The sequence below is a fragment of the Saccopteryx leptura genome, chromosome 5 (genome assembly GCF_036850995.1).
Source record: "Saccopteryx leptura isolate mSacLep1 chromosome 5, mSacLep1_pri_phased_curated, whole genome shotgun sequence".
Classification (NCBI taxonomy): domain Eukaryota; kingdom Metazoa; phylum Chordata; class Mammalia; order Chiroptera; family Emballonuridae; genus Saccopteryx; species Saccopteryx leptura.
The window spans coordinates 58,141,113-58,159,654 of NC_089507.1; the positions used below are offsets into that span (position 1 = coordinate 58,141,113).

At 44.0% G+C, this 18,542-nt stretch overlaps 1 protein-coding gene across 7 annotated transcripts in view; it reads left to right on the plus strand.

Annotated features, from left to right (window-relative positions):
• The window catches only part of SHROOM3 (shroom family member 3), a 322,616-nt gene that overhangs the window by 286,160 nt on the left and 17,914 nt on the right, over nucleotides 1–18,542 (plus strand). For 6 of the 7 annotated variants that reach the window (XM_066386944.1, XM_066386947.1, XM_066386946.1 and 3 more), the window contains 3 exons: nucleotides 11,028–11,924; nucleotides 13,114–13,593; nucleotides 16,940–17,090. In XM_066386944.1, the coding sequence (XP_066243041.1) occupies nucleotides 11,028–11,924; nucleotides 13,114–13,593; nucleotides 16,940–17,090 (1,528 nt within the window). The remainder of the gene's footprint in view (nucleotides 1–11,027; nucleotides 11,925–13,113; nucleotides 13,594–16,939; nucleotides 17,091–18,542) is intronic. The other variant, XM_066386945.1, reaches the window with a different exon arrangement.

The following is an 18,542-nucleotide window of genomic DNA, read 5'->3' on the forward strand; positions in this document are numbered from 1 at the left end:
AATCTTGGGCTCAAGCTGGTGAGCTTTTGCTCAAACCAGAAGAGCCCGCGCTCAAGCTGGTGACCTCGGGGTCTCGAACCTGGGTCTTCCGCATCCCAGTCCGACGCTCTATCCACTGCACCACCACCTCGTAAGGCTCTTTTGCCCATTTTTAATTGGATTGTTTATGTTCCTGATGTTGAGTTTTAGAAGCTCTTTATAAATTTTAGTTATTAACCTCTTTTTTTTTTTTTTTTTTTTTTTTTTCTTTTTTCATTTTTCTGAAGCTGGAAACAGGGAGAGACAGTCAGACAGACTCCCGCATGCGCCCAACCGGGATCCACCAGGGGCAACGCTCTGCCCACCAGGGGGCGATGCTCTGCCCATCCTGGGCGTCGCCATATTGCGACCAGAGCCACTCTAGCGCCTGAGGCAGAGGCCACAGAGCCATCCCCAGCGCCCGGGCCATCTTTGCTCCAATGGAGCCTTGGCTGCGGGAGGGGAAGAGAGAGACAGAGAGGAAGGCGCGGCGGAGGGGTGGAGAAGCAAATGGGCGCTTCTCCTGTGTGCCCTGGCCGGGAATCGAACCCAGGTCCTCCGCACGCTAGGCCGACGCTCTACCGCTGAGCCAACCGGCCAGGGCAGTTATTAACCTCTTATCAGACATATTGGTGAATATGTTCTCCCATTGAGTGGAATGTCTTTTTATTTTGTTAATGGTGTCTTTTGCTGTGCAAAAGCTTTTTAGTTTGATATAGTCTCATTTGTTTATTTTGTCCATTATTTCACTTAGCCATGGAGATATATTGGCAAAAACACTGCTATGAGAGATATCGTCGAGTTTATTTATTGCTATTTTTCTTCTAAGATTTTTATGGTTTTGCAACTTACATTTAAATCTTATTCATTTTTTTATTTTTTCTTTTTTTTTTTTTTCTTTTTTTTTTTTCATTTTTCTGAAGCTGGAAACAGGGAGAGACAGTCAGACAGACTCCCACATGCGCCCGACCGGGATCCACCCGGCACGCCCACCAGGGGCGACGCTCTGCCCACCAGGGGGCGACGCTCTGCCCACCAGGGGGCGACGCTCTGCCCATCCTGGGCGTCGCCATGTTGCGACCAGAGCCACTCTAGCACCTGAGGCAGAGGCCACAGAGCCATCCCCAGCGCCCGGGCCATCTTTGCTCCAATGGAGCCTTGGCTGCGGGAGGGGAAGAGAGAGACAGAGAGGAAGGCGCGGCGGAGGGGTGGAGAAGCAAATGGGCGCTTCTCCTGTGTGCCCTGGCCGGGAATCGAACCCAGGTCCTCCGCACGCTAGGCCGACGCTCTACCGCTGAGCCAACCAGCCAGGGCAAATCTTATTCATTTTGAGTTTATTTTTGTGAATGGTGTAAGTTGGTGATCTAGTTTCATTTTTTTGCGTGTATCTGTCCAATTTTCCCAACACCATTTATTAAAGAGGCTATCTTTACACCATTTTATACTCTTGCCCCCTTTGTCAAATAACAATTGATCATAAAGGCATGGGTTTATTTCTGATATGAAGAAATGTGATATCTCCCACTTTGTTCTTCATTTTCAAGATTGCTGAAGCTATTTGGGTTCTTTCTGATTCCATATAAATTTTTGGAATATTTGTTCCAGAAGTATGCCATTGGTACTTTAACAGGAATTTCATTGAATTAAATCCATAGATTGCTTTGGGTAGTATAAACATTTTAGTGATGTTTATTCTTCCTGTTCATGAACATGGTACATGCTTCCATTTGTTTGTATCTTCCTTGATTTCTTTTTTCAATGTCTTATAATTTTCTGAGTACAAGTCTTTTTACCTCCTTGGTTAAATTTATTTCTAGTTACTTAAATTTTTTTGTTGCAGTAATCAAGGGATTGTTTCCTTAATTTCTTTTTCAGACAGTTTATTGTTGGTGTATAAAAATGCCACTGTTTTCTGAATGTTAATTTTATATCCGTCCACCTTGCCGAATTCATTTATCAGGTCTAGTAGTTTTTTTGATAGACTTTAGGGTTTTCTATGTACAGTATCATGTCATCAGCAAATAAGGACAGTTTTACTTCTTCTTTTCCAGTTGAATGCCTTTTATTTCTTCTTCTTGTCTGATTGCTATGGCTAGGACTTCCAGAACTATATTGAATGAGAATGGTGAAAGGGGGCACCCCTGTCTTGTTCCTGATCTTAAGGGAATTGCTTGTAATTTTTGCCCATGATGTTGGCTGTGGGTTTGTCATATATGGCCTTTATTATGTTGAGGTATATTCCCTGTATTCCCACTTTGCTCAGTTTTGATCATAAATCAGTGCTGGATTTTGTCGAATACTTTTTCTCCATCTATTGGTATAATCATGTGATTTTCATCCTTCATTTTGTTTATTTGATGAATCACATTTATTGACTTGAGAATATTGTACCAGCCTTGCTTCCCTGGAATCCCACTTGATCATGATACAGGATCTTTTTAATGTATTACTGGTTCCAGTCTGCTAATATTTTGTTGAGAATTTTAGCATCTATGTTCATCAGGGATATTGGTCTATAGTTTTCTTTCTTTGTAATGTTTTTACCTGGTTTTGGAATAAGGATAATGCTTGCCTCATAAAATGAGCTTGGAAGTTTTCCCTCCTCTTGAAATTTTTAGAATAGCTTGAGAAGGATAGGTGTTAGTTCTTCTTTGAATATTTGATAAAGTTTACCTGTGAAGCCTCCAGTTCAGAACTTTTGTTTGCTGGGAGTGTTTTGATAACTGTTTCAATTTCATTTCTTGTAATCAGTCTGTTTAGGTTTTCTGATTCTTTCAGATTGAGTTTTAGAGGATTGTATGTTTCTAGGAATTGATCCACTTCACCTAGGTTGTCCAGTTTTTTGGCATATAGATCTTTATGGTATTTTCTTACAATCCTTTGTATTTCTTTCCTTTGTATCAGTTGTTACTTTTTCACTTCCATTTCTGATTTTATTTATTTGAGTCCTCTCTCTTTTTTTCTTAATGAATCTGGTTAAAGGTTCATCAATATTGTTGACCTTTTCAAAGAACCAGCTGTTGGTTTCATTGATCTTTTCCATTGTTGTTGTTGTTTTTTTTTTTTTGTTTTGTTTTGCCTCTCTGTCATTTATTTACACTCCGATCTTTATTATTTCCTTCTCTCTACTTCTTCTGGGCTTTATTTGTTGTTATTTTTCTAGTTCTTTTAGGTGCAGGGTTAGGTTGTTGATTTTAGCTTTTTCTTGCTTCTTAAGGTGTGCCTGTAGTGCTATGAACTTCCCTCTCAGGACTGCTTTTGCTGTGTGCCATAGATTCGGGGTTGTTGTACTTTAATTTTCATTTGTTTCAAAGAAATTTTTGATTTCTTCTTTGATCTCATTATTAGCCCATTTGTTATATAACAACATGCTATTTAATGTTTTTGAATGTTGTTCAGTTTTTCTGTTGTAGTTGATTTCTAATTTCACACAGTTGTGATCAGAAAAGATACTTCTTGATATGATTTCAGTCTTCTTAAATTTGTTGAGACTTATTTTGTGTCCTAATATGTGGCCTATCCTAGAGAATGTACAGTGAGCACTTGAAAAGAATGTATATTCTTCTGATTTGGGGTGAAATGTTCTGAAGATACAAATAAATCCAGTTGATATAGTGTGTCATTTAAGGCCGCTGTTTCTTTGTTAATTTTCTGTCTGGAGGATCTATCCACTGATGTTAGTGGGGTATTAAAATCCCCTACTATTATGGTATTTGTAAGGTCGGTGGATAATGGGGGATGGTCACGTGGGGAACTCAGACCCGCCCACAACCAAGCACGCCAAAAGCAGGCTTCACAGGAACCATTTGGAAAAAAGCCATCGTCTGCCAGCCAGTGGGATTTCACCACGTCATGTTAGCTCCACTTCCCTAGAGGGACCCTTTAAATATCTCCCACGTGGTTTAATCTTTGCAACTTCCTTCCATCTTTCTTTCCTCGGGGCCAGGGAACCTTGCCGGGCGGGATGCGCACTCTGTACTGAATAAAGCCGTTTGCTATTCCACACTTTGTGGCTCTGGCCCATTCCTTCCTTCTCGGCAGGGAAAAATACCTTACAGTATTGCTGTCGATCTTGCCCTTTATGTTCATCAAAATCTGCTTTCTATATTTAGGTGCTCGTATATTAGGCAGACAAATATTTACAATGGTTATATCCTGTTGGTTTGCTCCCTTTATCATTATGTAATGACCTTCTTTGTCCCTTACTGCAGCCTTTGGTTTTTTTGTTTTGTTTTGTTTTGTTTTTTACAGAGACAGAGAGTCAGAGAGAGGGATAGACAGGGACAGACATTGGAACGGAGAGATGAGAAGCATCAATCATTAGTTTTTCATTGCACGTTGCAACACCATAATTGTTCATTGATTGCTTTCTCATACGTGCCTTGACCGTAGGCCTTCAGCAGACCGAGTTACCCCTTGCTGGAGCCAGCGACCTTGAGCTCAAGCTGGTAGGCTTTTGCTCAAACCAAATGAGCCCTCGCTCAAGCTGGCGACCTTGGGGTCTCAAACCTGGGTCTTCCGCATGCCAGTCCAACACTCTATCCACTGCGCCACCGCCTGGTCAGGCTGCAGCCTTTGTGTTTTTTTGTTTGTTTGTTTGTTTTGGGGGGGTTGTATTTTTCTGAAGCTGGAAACGGGGAGAGACAGTCAGACAGACTCCCGCATGCGCCCGACCGGGATCCACCCGGCACGCCCACCAGGGGCGACGCTCTGCCCCTCCAGGGTGTCGCTCTGTAGTGACCAGAGCCACTCTAGCGCCTGGGGCAGAGGCCAAGGAGCCATCCCCAGCGCCCAGGCCATCCTTGCTCCAATGGAGCCTTGGCTGCGGGAGGGGAAGAGAGAGACAGAGAGGAAGGAGAGGGGGAGGGGTGGAGAAGCAAATGGGCACTTCTCCTGTGTGCCCCGGCCGGGAATCGAACCCGGGACTTCTGCACGCCAGGCCGATGCTCTACCACTGAGCCAACCGGCCAGGGCCAGCCTTTGTTTTAAAGGCTATTTTGTCAGATATAAGTATTGTTACCCCAGCTTTTTTTTCTTTTCCATTTGCATGAAATACTTTTTTTCAACCTTTTCACTTTTAGTCTATGTGTGTCTTTTGTTCTGAGTTGGGTATCTTGTAGGCAGCATATGTATGGGTCCTGTTTTCTTACCCATGTAGCTATCCTGTGTCTTTTGATTGGAGCATTTAATCCATTTATATTTAAGGTTATTGTTGATATGTACTTATTTATTGCCATTTTATTCTTTAAACCTACAGTCTTCTTTCCCTTGATTTCTTTTTTTCTTTGCTTTTTTTATAGTAGGCCCCTTAACATTTCTTGCAGTACTGATTTGGTTGTAATGAATTCCTTGAGTCTTTTTTTGTCTGGGAAGCTTTTTTATATCTCCTTCAATTTTAAATGATAGCCTTGCTGGATAAAGTAGTCTTGATTGTCAGTTCTTATTTTGCATCACTTTGAATATTTCTTGCCAGTTCCTTCTGGCCTCAAGTGTTTCTGTTGAGAAGTTGGATGTCATCCTTATGGGGGCTTCTTTGTAGGTAATTAACTGATTTTCTCTTGCTGCTTTTAGTATTCTTCTTTGTCTCTTAACTTTGGCATTTTAATTATGATATATCTTGATGTAGGCCTCCTTGGGTTCATCTTTAATGGGACTCTGTGCTTATTGAACTTGTGTGACTTTTTTCTTCATTAATTTAGGGAAATTTTCAGCTATGATTTCTTCAAATAGGTTCTCTATCCCTTGTTTGTTCTCTTCTCCTTCAGGAACCCCTATGATGCGGATGTTGTTTCTCTTTCATGTTGTCACAGAGGTCTTTTAGAGTTTCCTCAGTCTTTTTGAGCCTCTTTGTTTTTCACTGCTCTGCTTTGATGCAGATGTTGTTTCTCTTTCATGTTGTCACAGAGGTCTTTTTAGAGTTTCCTCAGTCTTTTTGAGCCTCTTTGTTTTTCACTGCTCTGCTTCTGTGCTTACGTTTATCTTCTCCTTTAAATTGCTGATTCAGTCCTCTGCTTCATTCAGTCTGCTGTTGATTCCTTCTAGTGCAGTCTTAATTTCTGATATTGTATTTGTCATTTCTGACTGGTTCTTTTTTATGATATCAATGTCCTTTTTGATGCTTGCAGTCTCTTTATTTAAGTTCTCTTTGTAACCATCCATTGTTGCTCTAAGATCCTTGAGAATCCTAATAATTATTTTAAACTCTGCATCTGGTAGTTTGGTTTCTTCCATTTCATCTAGTTCTTTTTCTGGGGATTTCTCCTATTGATTCATTTGAGTCATATTTCTTTGTCTGCTCATTTTGTCTGTGTATTAGGTAGCACTGTCTGACTTTGGAATTTGTTACAGTGTCTTTATGAGGAAAATGAGCTCAGTGGTACTGACCTTTAGGCCACCTGAGTTCATTGCTCTAGGAATGCTTTTTGAGAGTATGTGTGTATTGAATGAAGTTGACCCTTTTGTGGATGCGGTTATCCCTTCAGGCTGGCTGGCTTTAAGGGTTAACCTTGATCATGTATATCACTGTGCAGTGTCTGTCCTATAGGTCATATTTATCCTCCACACTGTCTGGTGCCTGCTGGATTCCTCCTTTGGGCTTGCTGCTTGTGTAGCTAGCTGAGTCTAGTGTTGGTGCTGTCTGCCACCTACTACTGGTTGTGTTGGTTCTGGATCTTCTTGGTTTGCCATTAGCCGTTGTTTGTAACCTGCCATGGGCTACTGTCTGGAGCTACTGCTCTGTTCATTGTTTGTGTTTTCTGTGCCTGAGTAGTATGGGAGGGGCCAACTTGTGTATAAGGACCAGCTTCCTCCTGCTTAGAGAAGACAGCAGCTCCATAAAAGCCCCAAGCTCTGTAAGATTTGCATCCACTTTTCAAATGCTTCACCTCCTATTGTAGCTGTGTGGTCTTCCCACAGAGTTTTCAGTCATGATGGCTTTTTCTGATTCTTGTTTAAGACTCCTCCAGTTCTCTAATTTTTTTTATATTTCATTCAATCATTGTTTCCCTCTTTTTTCTTTATTCACCTTTTCAATAGTTTAACCTAGTACTGTCACTTAGAAGCAGCCAGTGTGATCAGGAAGTGGGTGTTCAGTTACTTCCTTTTCTGCCAAGAGCATCCTTCCTCAGTTAGATGTTGTCACTCCTGTAGTGGGGCCTCGAGTAGGGAATGTATTCAAGGTGAGGCTGAGGACTTTGGCTAGTTTAGGTGCGTTAATTAAAAACTAGAGACAAAGACCAACTATCAGTGATAGAGCACTGTCTAAAGAGAGCTGGTCTGAAATCAAAGGTGAAACTAAACCACAACAAATCAAACAGCTTGATTACAAAAAGGACTTGAGTAGACATTTCTCCAAAGATTGTAGTCATCCCTGGCCGGTTGGCTCAGCGGTAGAGCGTTGGCCTGGCGTGCGGGGGACCCGGGTTCGATTCCCGGCCAGGGCACATAGGAGAAGTGCCCATTTGCTTCTCCACCCCCCCTTTCTCTCTGTCTCTCTCTTCCCCTCCCGCAGCCAAGGCTCCATTGGAGCAAAGATGGCCCGGGCGCTGGGGATGGCTCCTTGGCCTCTGCCCCAGGCTCTAGAGTGGCTCTGGTTGTGGCAGAGTGACGCCCCGGAGGGGCAGAGCATCGTCCCCTGGTGGGCAGAGCGTCGCCCCTGGTGGGCGTGCCGGGTGGATCCCGGTTGGGCACATGCAGGAGTCTGTCTGACTGTCTCTCCCCGTTTCCAGCTTCAGGAAAAAAAAAGAAAAAAAAAAAAGATGGTAGTCAGATGGCCAACAAGCATATAAAAAGATGCTCCACATCACTAATCATCGGGAAAATACAAATCAAAACCACAATGAGATACCACCTTATACACATTAGTATTCATAAGATAACTATTATTTTTTTAAAAAAAGCATAACAGAACAAGTGTTGGTGAGGATATAGAGCAGCGGTTTTCAACCTCTGGGTTGCGACCCCAGCGGGGTCGCCTAAAGCCGTCGGAAAATACATAATGCATATCAGGTGTTTACATTCCAAATCATAACTGTAGCAAAATTACAGTTATGAAGTAGCCACCAAAATTATTTTTTGGTTTGGTGTCACCACAACATGAGGAACTGTATTGCGGGGTCACGGCATTAGAAAGGTTGAGAACCACTGATAAAGAGTAATTGAAACACTCGTGCACTGTTGGGACTCCAGAATGCTCTTACTGCTATGAAAAACAGTATGAAGACTTCTCAAAAATTAAAATTAAAAATAAATCTACCAGATGACTCAGCATTACCACTTCTGAATATTTATCCAAGAATTGAAATCAGTGCCTTCAAGAGAGATTTTCATAACCATGTTTATAGCAGCATTATTCACAATAGCAAAGAATTAGAAGCAACCCAAATGTTCATCAATGGAAAAATAACTAAACAAAATGTGGTGTGGGCCCTGGCTAGTTGGCTCAGTGGTAGAGCATTGCCCCGGCATTTGGATATCCCAGGTTCAATTCTTGATCAGGGCACACAGGATAAGCGCCCATCTGCTTCTCCACCCCTCCCTGTCTTCACCCCTCCCCCTCACACTTCTCTCTTTCGCTCTTCTCCCCGCCCCCCCCCCCCCTGCAGCCATGGCTCGATTAGAGCAAGTTGGCCCCAGGTGCTGAGGATGGCTCCATGGCCTCCACCTCAGGTGCTAAAAAGTGGCTCCATGTGCAATGGAGCAAGGGCCCCAGCTGGGCAAAGCATTCCCCCCTACTGAGCTTGCCAAATGGATCCCAGTGAAAGTCTGTCTCTCCCTCCCCTCTTCTCAGTAAATTATAAAAAAATAAAAATGTGGTCTGTACATACAGTGGAGTATTATTCAGCCTTAAAAAGGAAGTAAATACTTACACATGCTACAGCATGGTTGAACAGTAAGGCTATTATGTTAAATGGAATAAACCCTTCACAAGAAGACATACTCTGACTCCACTTATATGAGGTAGCTAAAGTAGTCAAATCGGTAGAAACAGAAAGTAGAATGGTGGTTGACAGGGCTAGAGGGGGCACAGGAGAAGTTGTTCCTTACTAGGTACAGAGTTGCAGATTTGCGAGATGAAAACGTTCTGGACATCTGTTTTGCAACGACATGACTGTACTTAACACTACTGAACTGAACACTTTAAAATGGTTAATTTTAAATTTTATGTTATGTGTTTTTTACTACATAAAGAAAAAAACACAGTAGACTATGAAAGAAAAAATAAAGAGTAATTGCTCTCAAACTCCATGCTTGAATATTAGGATTCCTGGATACATATCAACCGATGCTTGCCTCCAACACTCTTATTATAAAGGAGACTCAAATAAAATCTTTTTTTATCCTGTTTTTTTTTGTTCTTGAAAAAAATACAGAATCACCACCAAAAAGAAGCATTCTCAACCAAGCTAAGCAAGCATTAACTCAAATGTTATCTTCAAACATACATAGTTTATATAAGAGTTCCTGTAAACTAAGATTAAACAAACTAAAATATTATATCAAGGTTTACTGGGCTGGATCTTAAAGGATAAGTTCTATATACTCTTTATTTTATGCTTTAGTGATGTCTTCTCTACAAAGCCTCAAGATACAGAGTAAGTTCATTAGAACATCAGATTCCAGATTACTCCATGTCCTATTGGAGTATGCTAAGTTTAAAAGTAGTTTATATTGTACAGTTTAAAGAGCAGTTGGGCAGAAGAGATATTATTTCTTCAACACACAGTTTACTAAGAAGTACTTTGTGCCAGCGATGCCAGAATGAATAAGACATGGGAGTACAGAGCGCTCCCAGCCAGTGTCCTGCCTCTTGACTTCTGGTATCCCCATGTGGGAACCCAATAAGCAGAGTAACCAATCCCAGATGTTGGAAGGGTCCTGGTAAAAACAAACAAAACCATGTCTAGGTGAAAAGGATCTGTGATAGAAGGGAAGAGGTTGCCCCTGTGAGTGAGAGAGAGAAAGAGATGAGCTTCTTTTTCAACTATCTGCATTTATAGTAAAGAGAACAGCATGGGAAGGGCTGACTTGGGCTTTGCCATCTTCTCCAGTGTGTCGCCTTCTTCCTGCCAGCAGGCCCTTGGACAGTTTTGTGGCAGGCTGTGCTGGGCCTCAGGCTTGGGGCTGAGCCATGCTTCCCGAGACTCGGATCTGCAGACTGCAAAGTGCCATCTGCTCTCCAGATTCACTGGCGAACTAGTCAGGAATTCACACGTTCTGCTGGTTTGCCGGATTTGGAGATAGCTTTTATCCTCACATCAACCCTTGCAACCGCAGACAGGCATGCTACCTACTCCTGTCTTCATTGTTTTGTTCTCCTCTCCTTTAGAACACGATAACAAAATTTTTTGGAAATTGTTGGAGTTTTCCTTTGGAGCCTAGATAGGGGCCGTTTATATCACCATACACCTTGTGTGTTCTTTTATTGTCCATCTCTTGTCCGGTGGTAACTACTAATTTGCTCCTTAGGTGAGACTCTCTCCCTCCTTTTTAACATTCCATATGAAGAAATGAAAACACTAGGAGACCAAGAGAGAGTTGTAAATAAAACCTTCAAATTCAGTAGTCCGCAGCTGATGCTTTCCAAATGCACCTCCCAGCAGGATCGCCCTGGGGGAAAACGGGCAGCCCTCTCTTCCTCTCTTCCCCTAGAGTAGCAGGGGGGTGGGGGGGGGGGGGTAGAGCTGCTTCCAGCAGCGTCCTAATAGGAGCTGAGAAATGCACCTCCGTATTTCTTTCTTTTTATAGCCTGTCCTCAAAAGCTACCTTATGTGATTGGTGGGGGCAGTGAGAAAAAGCTAATAAAAGTGAATGCCATGTGACATTTTCTTGAAGGAAGTTATGCCTGTCTGGTATTTTATTTAAACTCGGTTCTTTGTATGAGCAGCTGGTGGGGGAGGGAGAGTATGCAGCTTTTCTGAGGGTCCTTCTCCCTCATAAATGCTTTTCCTATCAGTGCAATGAGCCCCTTCCTTCAGAGCTGTGATGCATGTGCTTCTCCCCTGCTCCAGGTCACTCAGCTGTTCAGAAAGAGTTGGAGAGGAGAAGCTCTTGCTCACACACCACCCCAGCCCTCGCTGGGGCGGCTCAGGCTGCAAAGCAGTTGGTGCCTCAGTTCCCAGCGAATGTCCTGGACTGCTGGACCATCAGAGGCAGGCCAGCAGAGTGCCTGGCCCCAGGCCACTGCCCACAGGAATGCAAGGACATCTCACAGACACCAGGGCTGCACCACTGACCGCACTCAGCTCAGCTCTGCCTTCCCCTGTCCCCTCCAACTACTGTTCACAGGCTGCCAGCTATCAGCCGACCGGGAGGGACAGTCAGACAGGGCAGCAGCTTCTTCCGCCCTACACCCCGGCGGTGACTCACAGAAGCAACGGTCACAGCCTGGCCCAGCCTCCCAGCCCTAGAGGCCATGAGCCCCACAGCCCGGAGCATGGGGTAGAAGAGGGGCTGAGGAAGCGGCCACCCCCGCTTCGGGTGAAGTGGGCCCACGCCGTCAAAGAGAACAGCCTCCCTGAGGAATCTTCCTTGCCCGAGTTTGCAAAACTGAAGCACTATGAAAAACAGCAAAGTAATCTTCCAAGTTCAAGCAGCACTTCAGACCCAGACACACCTCTTGGGGTCCCAAGCACTCCAGGGAAGATTTCCCTCCGAATATCTGAGTCAGTCCTACAGGCCTCCCCACCACCTCGGGAGGACTATGATGATGAAGTGTTCGTGAAGGACTTGCACGCCACTGCCACTTCCAGCCCTACATTTGAAGTTCTTCCCCCACCCCCGCCCCCTCCCCCTCCACCAAGCCAGGAGGGCCCGGGAAAGAGCTGGGATGACTTTCCTCCACCTCCTCCCCAAGCTCTGTATGAGGCACAGCTGCACTGCGAGGATCACAAGGAGCTGTGTCCCAGGTGAGAGGGGCGTGGGCAGTGGCAGCCCTTCGCGGGGGAGGAAAGGGTGTCCCTCACTAAGGAGAGCTGTTTCTGCTCCAGACTTCCCAGACCCTCCTTCTGTTGGCCACAGGAGGTTTTTTATGCAAGCTCAGCTCACGAAACTGGCCCATTGTTTCATTTGTCTGCCTTGGGTGGTGGTTATACTAGTAGTCACTGGGCAGCAAGGAGTGAGTAGTGACAATGAGAGCCAAACCCCGAGAGACATGGTTCACTTCTGTGGACCTGGTAAGTTCAGAGGGTCCAAATAAAGAGCATCCCTCTTTCCTGCCCAAGTTTTGAATCACTTAAGGAATAAGAGAGGGAAAAGAGGAAGATATATAAAAACAAAGATATCACTTGTGTTACTGACAGAGCTGACACTGGAAAATATGGCTCCCATCTGAGTATTAAGTGGGCCTCCTGATACTGAACCCCAAAATTAGGTTTACCTGCCTATTCACAAGCCAGGTTAGACAGTCACAACACATACATCATACACACGCACGTGCACACACACATATGGAGAGAGAACACAAGAGAATGCTCAGAGGCAGCCTTACTCTTCAGAGGGAAGAGCTGGACTATGAACGGGCTGTGGTGAGCTCTGTCTCCAGAGGCATTCCATGTCCATAGGAAGGAATAAAAAGTAGGGCTGAAGGTCAGTAATGATTAGGGAAAGCATATTCTTGGAAGCCAGAAGGATGGGGAAGAAGCATTTCCCAATAAATAACTCCTTAGGACAAGTGATCTTTCACCACACACACACACACACACACACACACACACACACAGCCTGTTATCACCTTTGTGGTAACTCCCTCTAAATACCAGAGTGATTTACCACTACCCTGTGTTCACCTTGACCCTTCAGAAAGCTCTGGAATCTGAGGGCAACAGTCACCAAAACTGAATTCCTACTTGACTCATCCTCTTTAAAAAGTCACACAACCTCCCTGTAACCAACTAGTGGGCTCAGCTGATGGCCCTTTAGGACGCTGCAGTTTCAGAGGAGTAACAGCCTCAGAACTATCTCACCCTAGTGCTGACATGAGAAGCTAGGAGGGTGGTGAAAACTCGTCCCTCAGTCTTCCTTCACCCTCTCATCTTCACCCTTCTAGTGACCCTTTTCTTACCACTCTTTTTTTTTTTTTTTTTTTAATATCCCCAGTAGCTCCAGCAAATCTGCCAACATGACAGTTGCCAAGGAAAGGCCCATTCCTGGTGCATCCCATGTTGCTGGTAGTCAGATACTAGCTTCCAGATCCCAACCTTCTGTCAGAAGTTTAGAGGCCAGCGAGACCAGCCCGCCCTCCACGACGGGCACTCTGCCCCAACGTGCCGGCTCTCCTCCCGTTCTGACCCAAGGCCTCGTCCACAGCCCAGTCAGTGGGAGTTGGGGTTTAGACAAGAGTGTCAGTTCTAGTCCTCAGAAGACTTCAGAAGACATCAGAACAGAGGCTTTGGCCAAGGAAATTGTCCATCAAGACAAATCTCTGGCAGATATTTTGGACCCAGACTCCAGAATGAAAACAACTATGGACCTGATGGAAGGTTTGTTTCCTCGAGATGTGAACTTGTTGCAGGAAAACAGCATAAAGAGGAAGGCCATGCAGAGAACTGTCAGCTCCCCAGGATGTGACAGCAAGAGGTAAGTCCCTGATAATGTCCCCACACCAACTTACAAATGAGCTCCCTCCATGGGGTGATATGATCATTGCTGGCTTCTAAAAATCCTAACCCAAAGGTGACCTTCCAGGTCAGCCTTGGGGAAATGGCTCTGAGGAGTAGGATGTGGGACAAACTGACCTTGAGTTACCAGGCACTTGCCCAACAACAAAAATAATAGTAACAATAATAATTGCTCTTCATACCTATTGTTCATGTTCTGTGTCAAATATTGCATTAATTTCTCTATGTAAGCATTATCTTGTTTAATCTTCACAAGAACCTTCTGAGATAGCTACCAGTTTTATCTACATTTTACAAGCGAGGAAACAAGCACAGGACATTAAGTCCATGCCCAGCTGCAGTCATAGAACACGCACATGATGGCATCTGTATTTGAACTCAGCACCGGGACTGTACCTGCTCTCTGGGGATTGTACAGTGCCCCACTCAGCAAACATGCACCTTCCCATTCTCCATCAGTTACCCTTACAGAGGGCCCCACAGGGGTCACTGCTGAGAGAGAGGAAATAGCAGTTGTGAGCTGGACAGAGACTCGCCAAAGTGAGCTGAAAGTGGTCTTTGTATACAAAGGATGAGAGCCTCGAGGCAGATTTATTCACTACATCAGGGGTCCCCAAACTTTTTACACAGGGGGGCCAGTTCACTGTCCCTCAGACCGTTGGAGGGCCGGACTATAAAAAAAAACTGAACAAATCCCTATGCACACTGCACATAATCTTATTTTAAAGTAAAAAAACAAAACGGGAACAAATAACAATATTTAAAATAAAGAACAAGTGAATTTAAATCAACAAACTGACCAGTATTTCAATGGAAACTCTGGGCCTGCTTTTGGCTAATGAGATGGTCAATGTGCTCCTCTCACTGACCACCAATGAAAGAGGTGCCCCTTCCGGAAGTGCAGCGGGCGGGGGGGGGGCGGATAAATGGCCTCAGGGGGCCGCATGTGACCTGCGGGCTATAGTTTGGGGACCCCTGCACTACATGGACAACCAACCACCTTTGAAGAGTTAGGGTGAATGTTGGCTCATATACTGAGAATCCAGAAAGGTCTAAATGGGGGCACACTCTTACGATTTTGTTCAGCCCGTGAGCCTCTGTCCTGAAGCTCCTGAGCCCACCTGCTCACTGTCCTGTAACATGTGACCTAGCATCCAACCACAGGGTGAGGGGATCGTGAGCAGTTCATTTTCCATTCCTTTAATTTCTCTTGGGTTATTGCAATATTTTCTTGCATGTTTGGTTTCCTTAAAGTACTCTACCATGGAAAGATTTAGAATGATTTTTTTTTTCATTTCCAGTGGAAATTGAATGAACAAACTGGAACTCCACTATTTAGTGGCTTCCAGACTAAATAAAAACAGAGAGCATTTCATCTAAATTTGGACTTGCATGTTAGAAATTTCCAAATGATCCTAACTAACTAGTGACAAGAAGACCATGTTTTCATTGGGGAGGAAAAGTGGGGGGGGGGTAGACAGTAAGGAGCCATGTGGTACTTACAAGCTTTTTGCTATGTTATCAGAGGCTTTCCTAATACAAGACCTGAATGGTCACCTTGTCCATCCTTTTTCAGATTTGGCAGAAATTAATTGAGGTGCAGTGGACTTATCCAGGGCCATGTGTTTAGCAAACATTTACTGAGCACCTACAATATGCAAAGCAATCCACGGCGTAGCAGAAGGGTCCCAAACATGAGTTTCCACGGGTATGCCAGTTAGTTCACCGTGAATGCTTGTGGTAGGTCTGAGTGACGGGCTTTCATTCACTTAGTTCTGTTCTCTGACCACTTGCTGCAGAAAGACCAAGGTAATTTACAAGTACCTCCTTAGCATTTCCTAGCATTTTTAAGGAATTATCAATTTAGAAGTGAAATGGTCTTGTAGCTTTTACAGGAGGAATTTTAAAGGATGGCATGCACCATCTTCTGGTGAAACTGAGTATTGTTCTGTTGTGCATGAGACTGTGAACATCTATTGTGAGGGTTAGTTATCAAATAAATGCATGAGAAGCCCATTTGTAATGTATGAACATATCATGGGGTGGGGGAACATCAAAAACCTTTTTCCTATTTTTTCAGTTAACTAGATTAAATGTAATATATTGCTTAGAGGAGAGTCCCATCAAACAGGAAACTTTTCTGGGTTTTTACTCCACAGTAAAATGATGGTCTAGATCAGGGGTCCCCAAACTTTTTACACAGGGGGCCAGTTCACTGTCCCTCAGACCGTTGGAGGGCTGGACTATAAAAAAAACTATGAACAAATCCCTATGCACACTGCACATATCTTATTTTAAAGTAAAAAAACAAAACGGGAACAAATACAATATTTAAAATAAAGAACAAGTAAATTTAAATCAACAAACTGACCAGTATTTCAATGGGAACTATGGGTTTGCTTTTGGCTAATGAGATGGTCAATGTGCTCCTCTCAATGACCACCAGTGAAAGAGGTGCTTCTTCCAGAAGTGCGGCGGAGGCCGGATAAATGGCCTCAGGGGGCCGCATGCGGCCCGTGGGCCGTAGTTTGGGGAACCCTGGTCTAGATGTTATATAATGTCACAGGATTGAATGGCTGAAATACTGCACCAAGAGAACTAGCCTACATCCATGGAGTCATTTATTCAGTGGGTAGTCTGAAAGGCAGCTTCATTATAGTAAAACAGAGAATTCTAGATATTAGGTTTCTCAACTCCTAATTTGTTCTCCAGCCTTGAAAACCCCTGCTGTGTGATCAATGAGATTTCACCTCTTGTATTTGTTGACCAGCAAGCTCCAGCTTTCCCAGGCTTACAGAGGATACCAGGCTTATATGAGAAGGAAAATGGATAAATGTCCAAAATAACAATCGTAGTATATATCAGAAAGATAATGGTAACCTGGGAAAAGTAAAAAATAACCTGAAATCTGCAATTTGTGCAACAGCTTTAAAATACTTTCACATTGATTGAGTCATGGTTCCCAGTTGTCCCTCTGTGAAATAGGGAATCAGTATCATTCTTCTATTTATTACAAAAGAAAAAATGTGCAGAGATGTTAAATGACTGGCCCAGTCATCTGACAAGTCCCAATTCCCATGCCTCCCCTTCTCATAAATACGGCCTTTGGTGTTTCCATCCCAGGTTTCCTGGACTCAGGAGCCCTACACATGGTTATCACTTTTTAGTAAATATTTATTAGGTAGCTCATCCTATTGCTGGGAAGTGATTAAATAGGCTTTTTTACACATTTCTGAATGAAGAGACCCAGTGAAATGAAGCTCTGGTATGTGCTTGTGTGACTACTTTTGTTCTTCCTGACCCAGGAGTGAAGCCAAGGAAGCAGTGAGCACGTGGGTCACCTGCCCTGCCTACTACACGGTGTCTGCGCCCAAGGCCGAGCTGCTGAACAAGATCAAAGCCATGCCGGAAGAGCTGAACGAGGAAGAGGAGCAGGTGGACGTCAACGAAAAGAAGGTAAAGGTCTGGGACCTGCGTCTGCTCTCCCCAGAAAGATAGTCAAGGTCCCAGCAGGGTTGCTGGCCCCGTATGGCAGGAGGGGGTGGGCGCTGTCGCGCACCAGCCTCACTCGTACCATCAGTGGACTCTGGACTTGCATGGCACTTTGAGCAATTTCCTCTCAGCTCACCTGTCATTTTCGTTTTTATAAATGACAAAAGTGAAGGTTAGTGGGAATAATTTATTTCCTAAAAGTCTCATAGCTGGGACTAGAACCCAGGCCCCCTGCCTCCTAGACCAACATAGGGACCCCAAAACTGTTCTCAGAGCCAGCCAGCCAGTGGCCTGTGTATTTTCATTTCATGTTTCATGCTCAAAAGGAAAACTAGAAAATCTAGAAACTTTAAGAGAGACCAGTTGTCAAAAGACACTTTGGAAAAGGTATGTTAATCTTTAAATTTCCCCTCAGCAGTCTTTGCAATACCCCAATGAATAGCTTGAAAGCACAGTATTGGAATTTAGTTGTAAGCATTTGATACTCTTACCGAAATCTTAATTGCTAAGCATTTTTTAAAACACCCGTGCTGCTAGCTGCGTGGAGATACCAGCTGGCCGCCTGTGCCTGCAGGGGAGAAGTTGCCACTCCACTTCCCCTGCAGCCCCCAAGGGGCTGCCTGCCCCTGCTTCCAGCCCGGCCCGGAGGCGCTCAGGCCTGCGCTTACGAAGGACTCTTCTTCGCAGTGGTGGATTCAAATAACCTAACAACAGGTTCTCTGCCCTAACGGCTGTTTCAAGTATAAAAAACCAATATACAGAAAGATAGCTTATTATGTCATGCATTTAATACTTAAATAAGAACAATAAAAGAAGTACACAAAACTAGGTTGTTATGAGAGTTTTAAAATATTAATTTAAAAAAATTAAATAATACCTGACAAAAAACAATAAAACTGTTATTTAAGATATTTCCATACTTCTTCTTGATTGGCATCCTCACTTGCAATTTTTTTCACCTATGGACGGAATGAACATACTACGGGCACTTAGAACATGCTGTTGTGCGGATGAATGTTAAAAAAGAGTAAGGAATGTAAATTTGAGATTTCCACATTGGGCGGCTGCCCGGGTGCCCACTTGAGAATCCTGATTACAAGTGCCATTTTAACAACTAGTTCGCCAAACTCAACAAAATATTAGGTATCGGTCTGCGGAACCAGTGGGAACCGGCTGAATCCCAACACTGGCTCTTTGTTAAGGCTCGCCCCTTGCTGACTCTGGAATGTAAGTGGTTCTCAGTGGTACCAATTCTAGGAGAAACTTTCTCATGTGATTCTATTTCATTTATTCTAGGCTATGTGTTCTAAGCTCTCATTTGTGTGTTGGAATGCAACCACATACATAGACCCTGGGAACAGGAAGTTACAGGGCAAGACGTCTTAGGGATTTACAAGCACCAGAGGCAGATTTAAC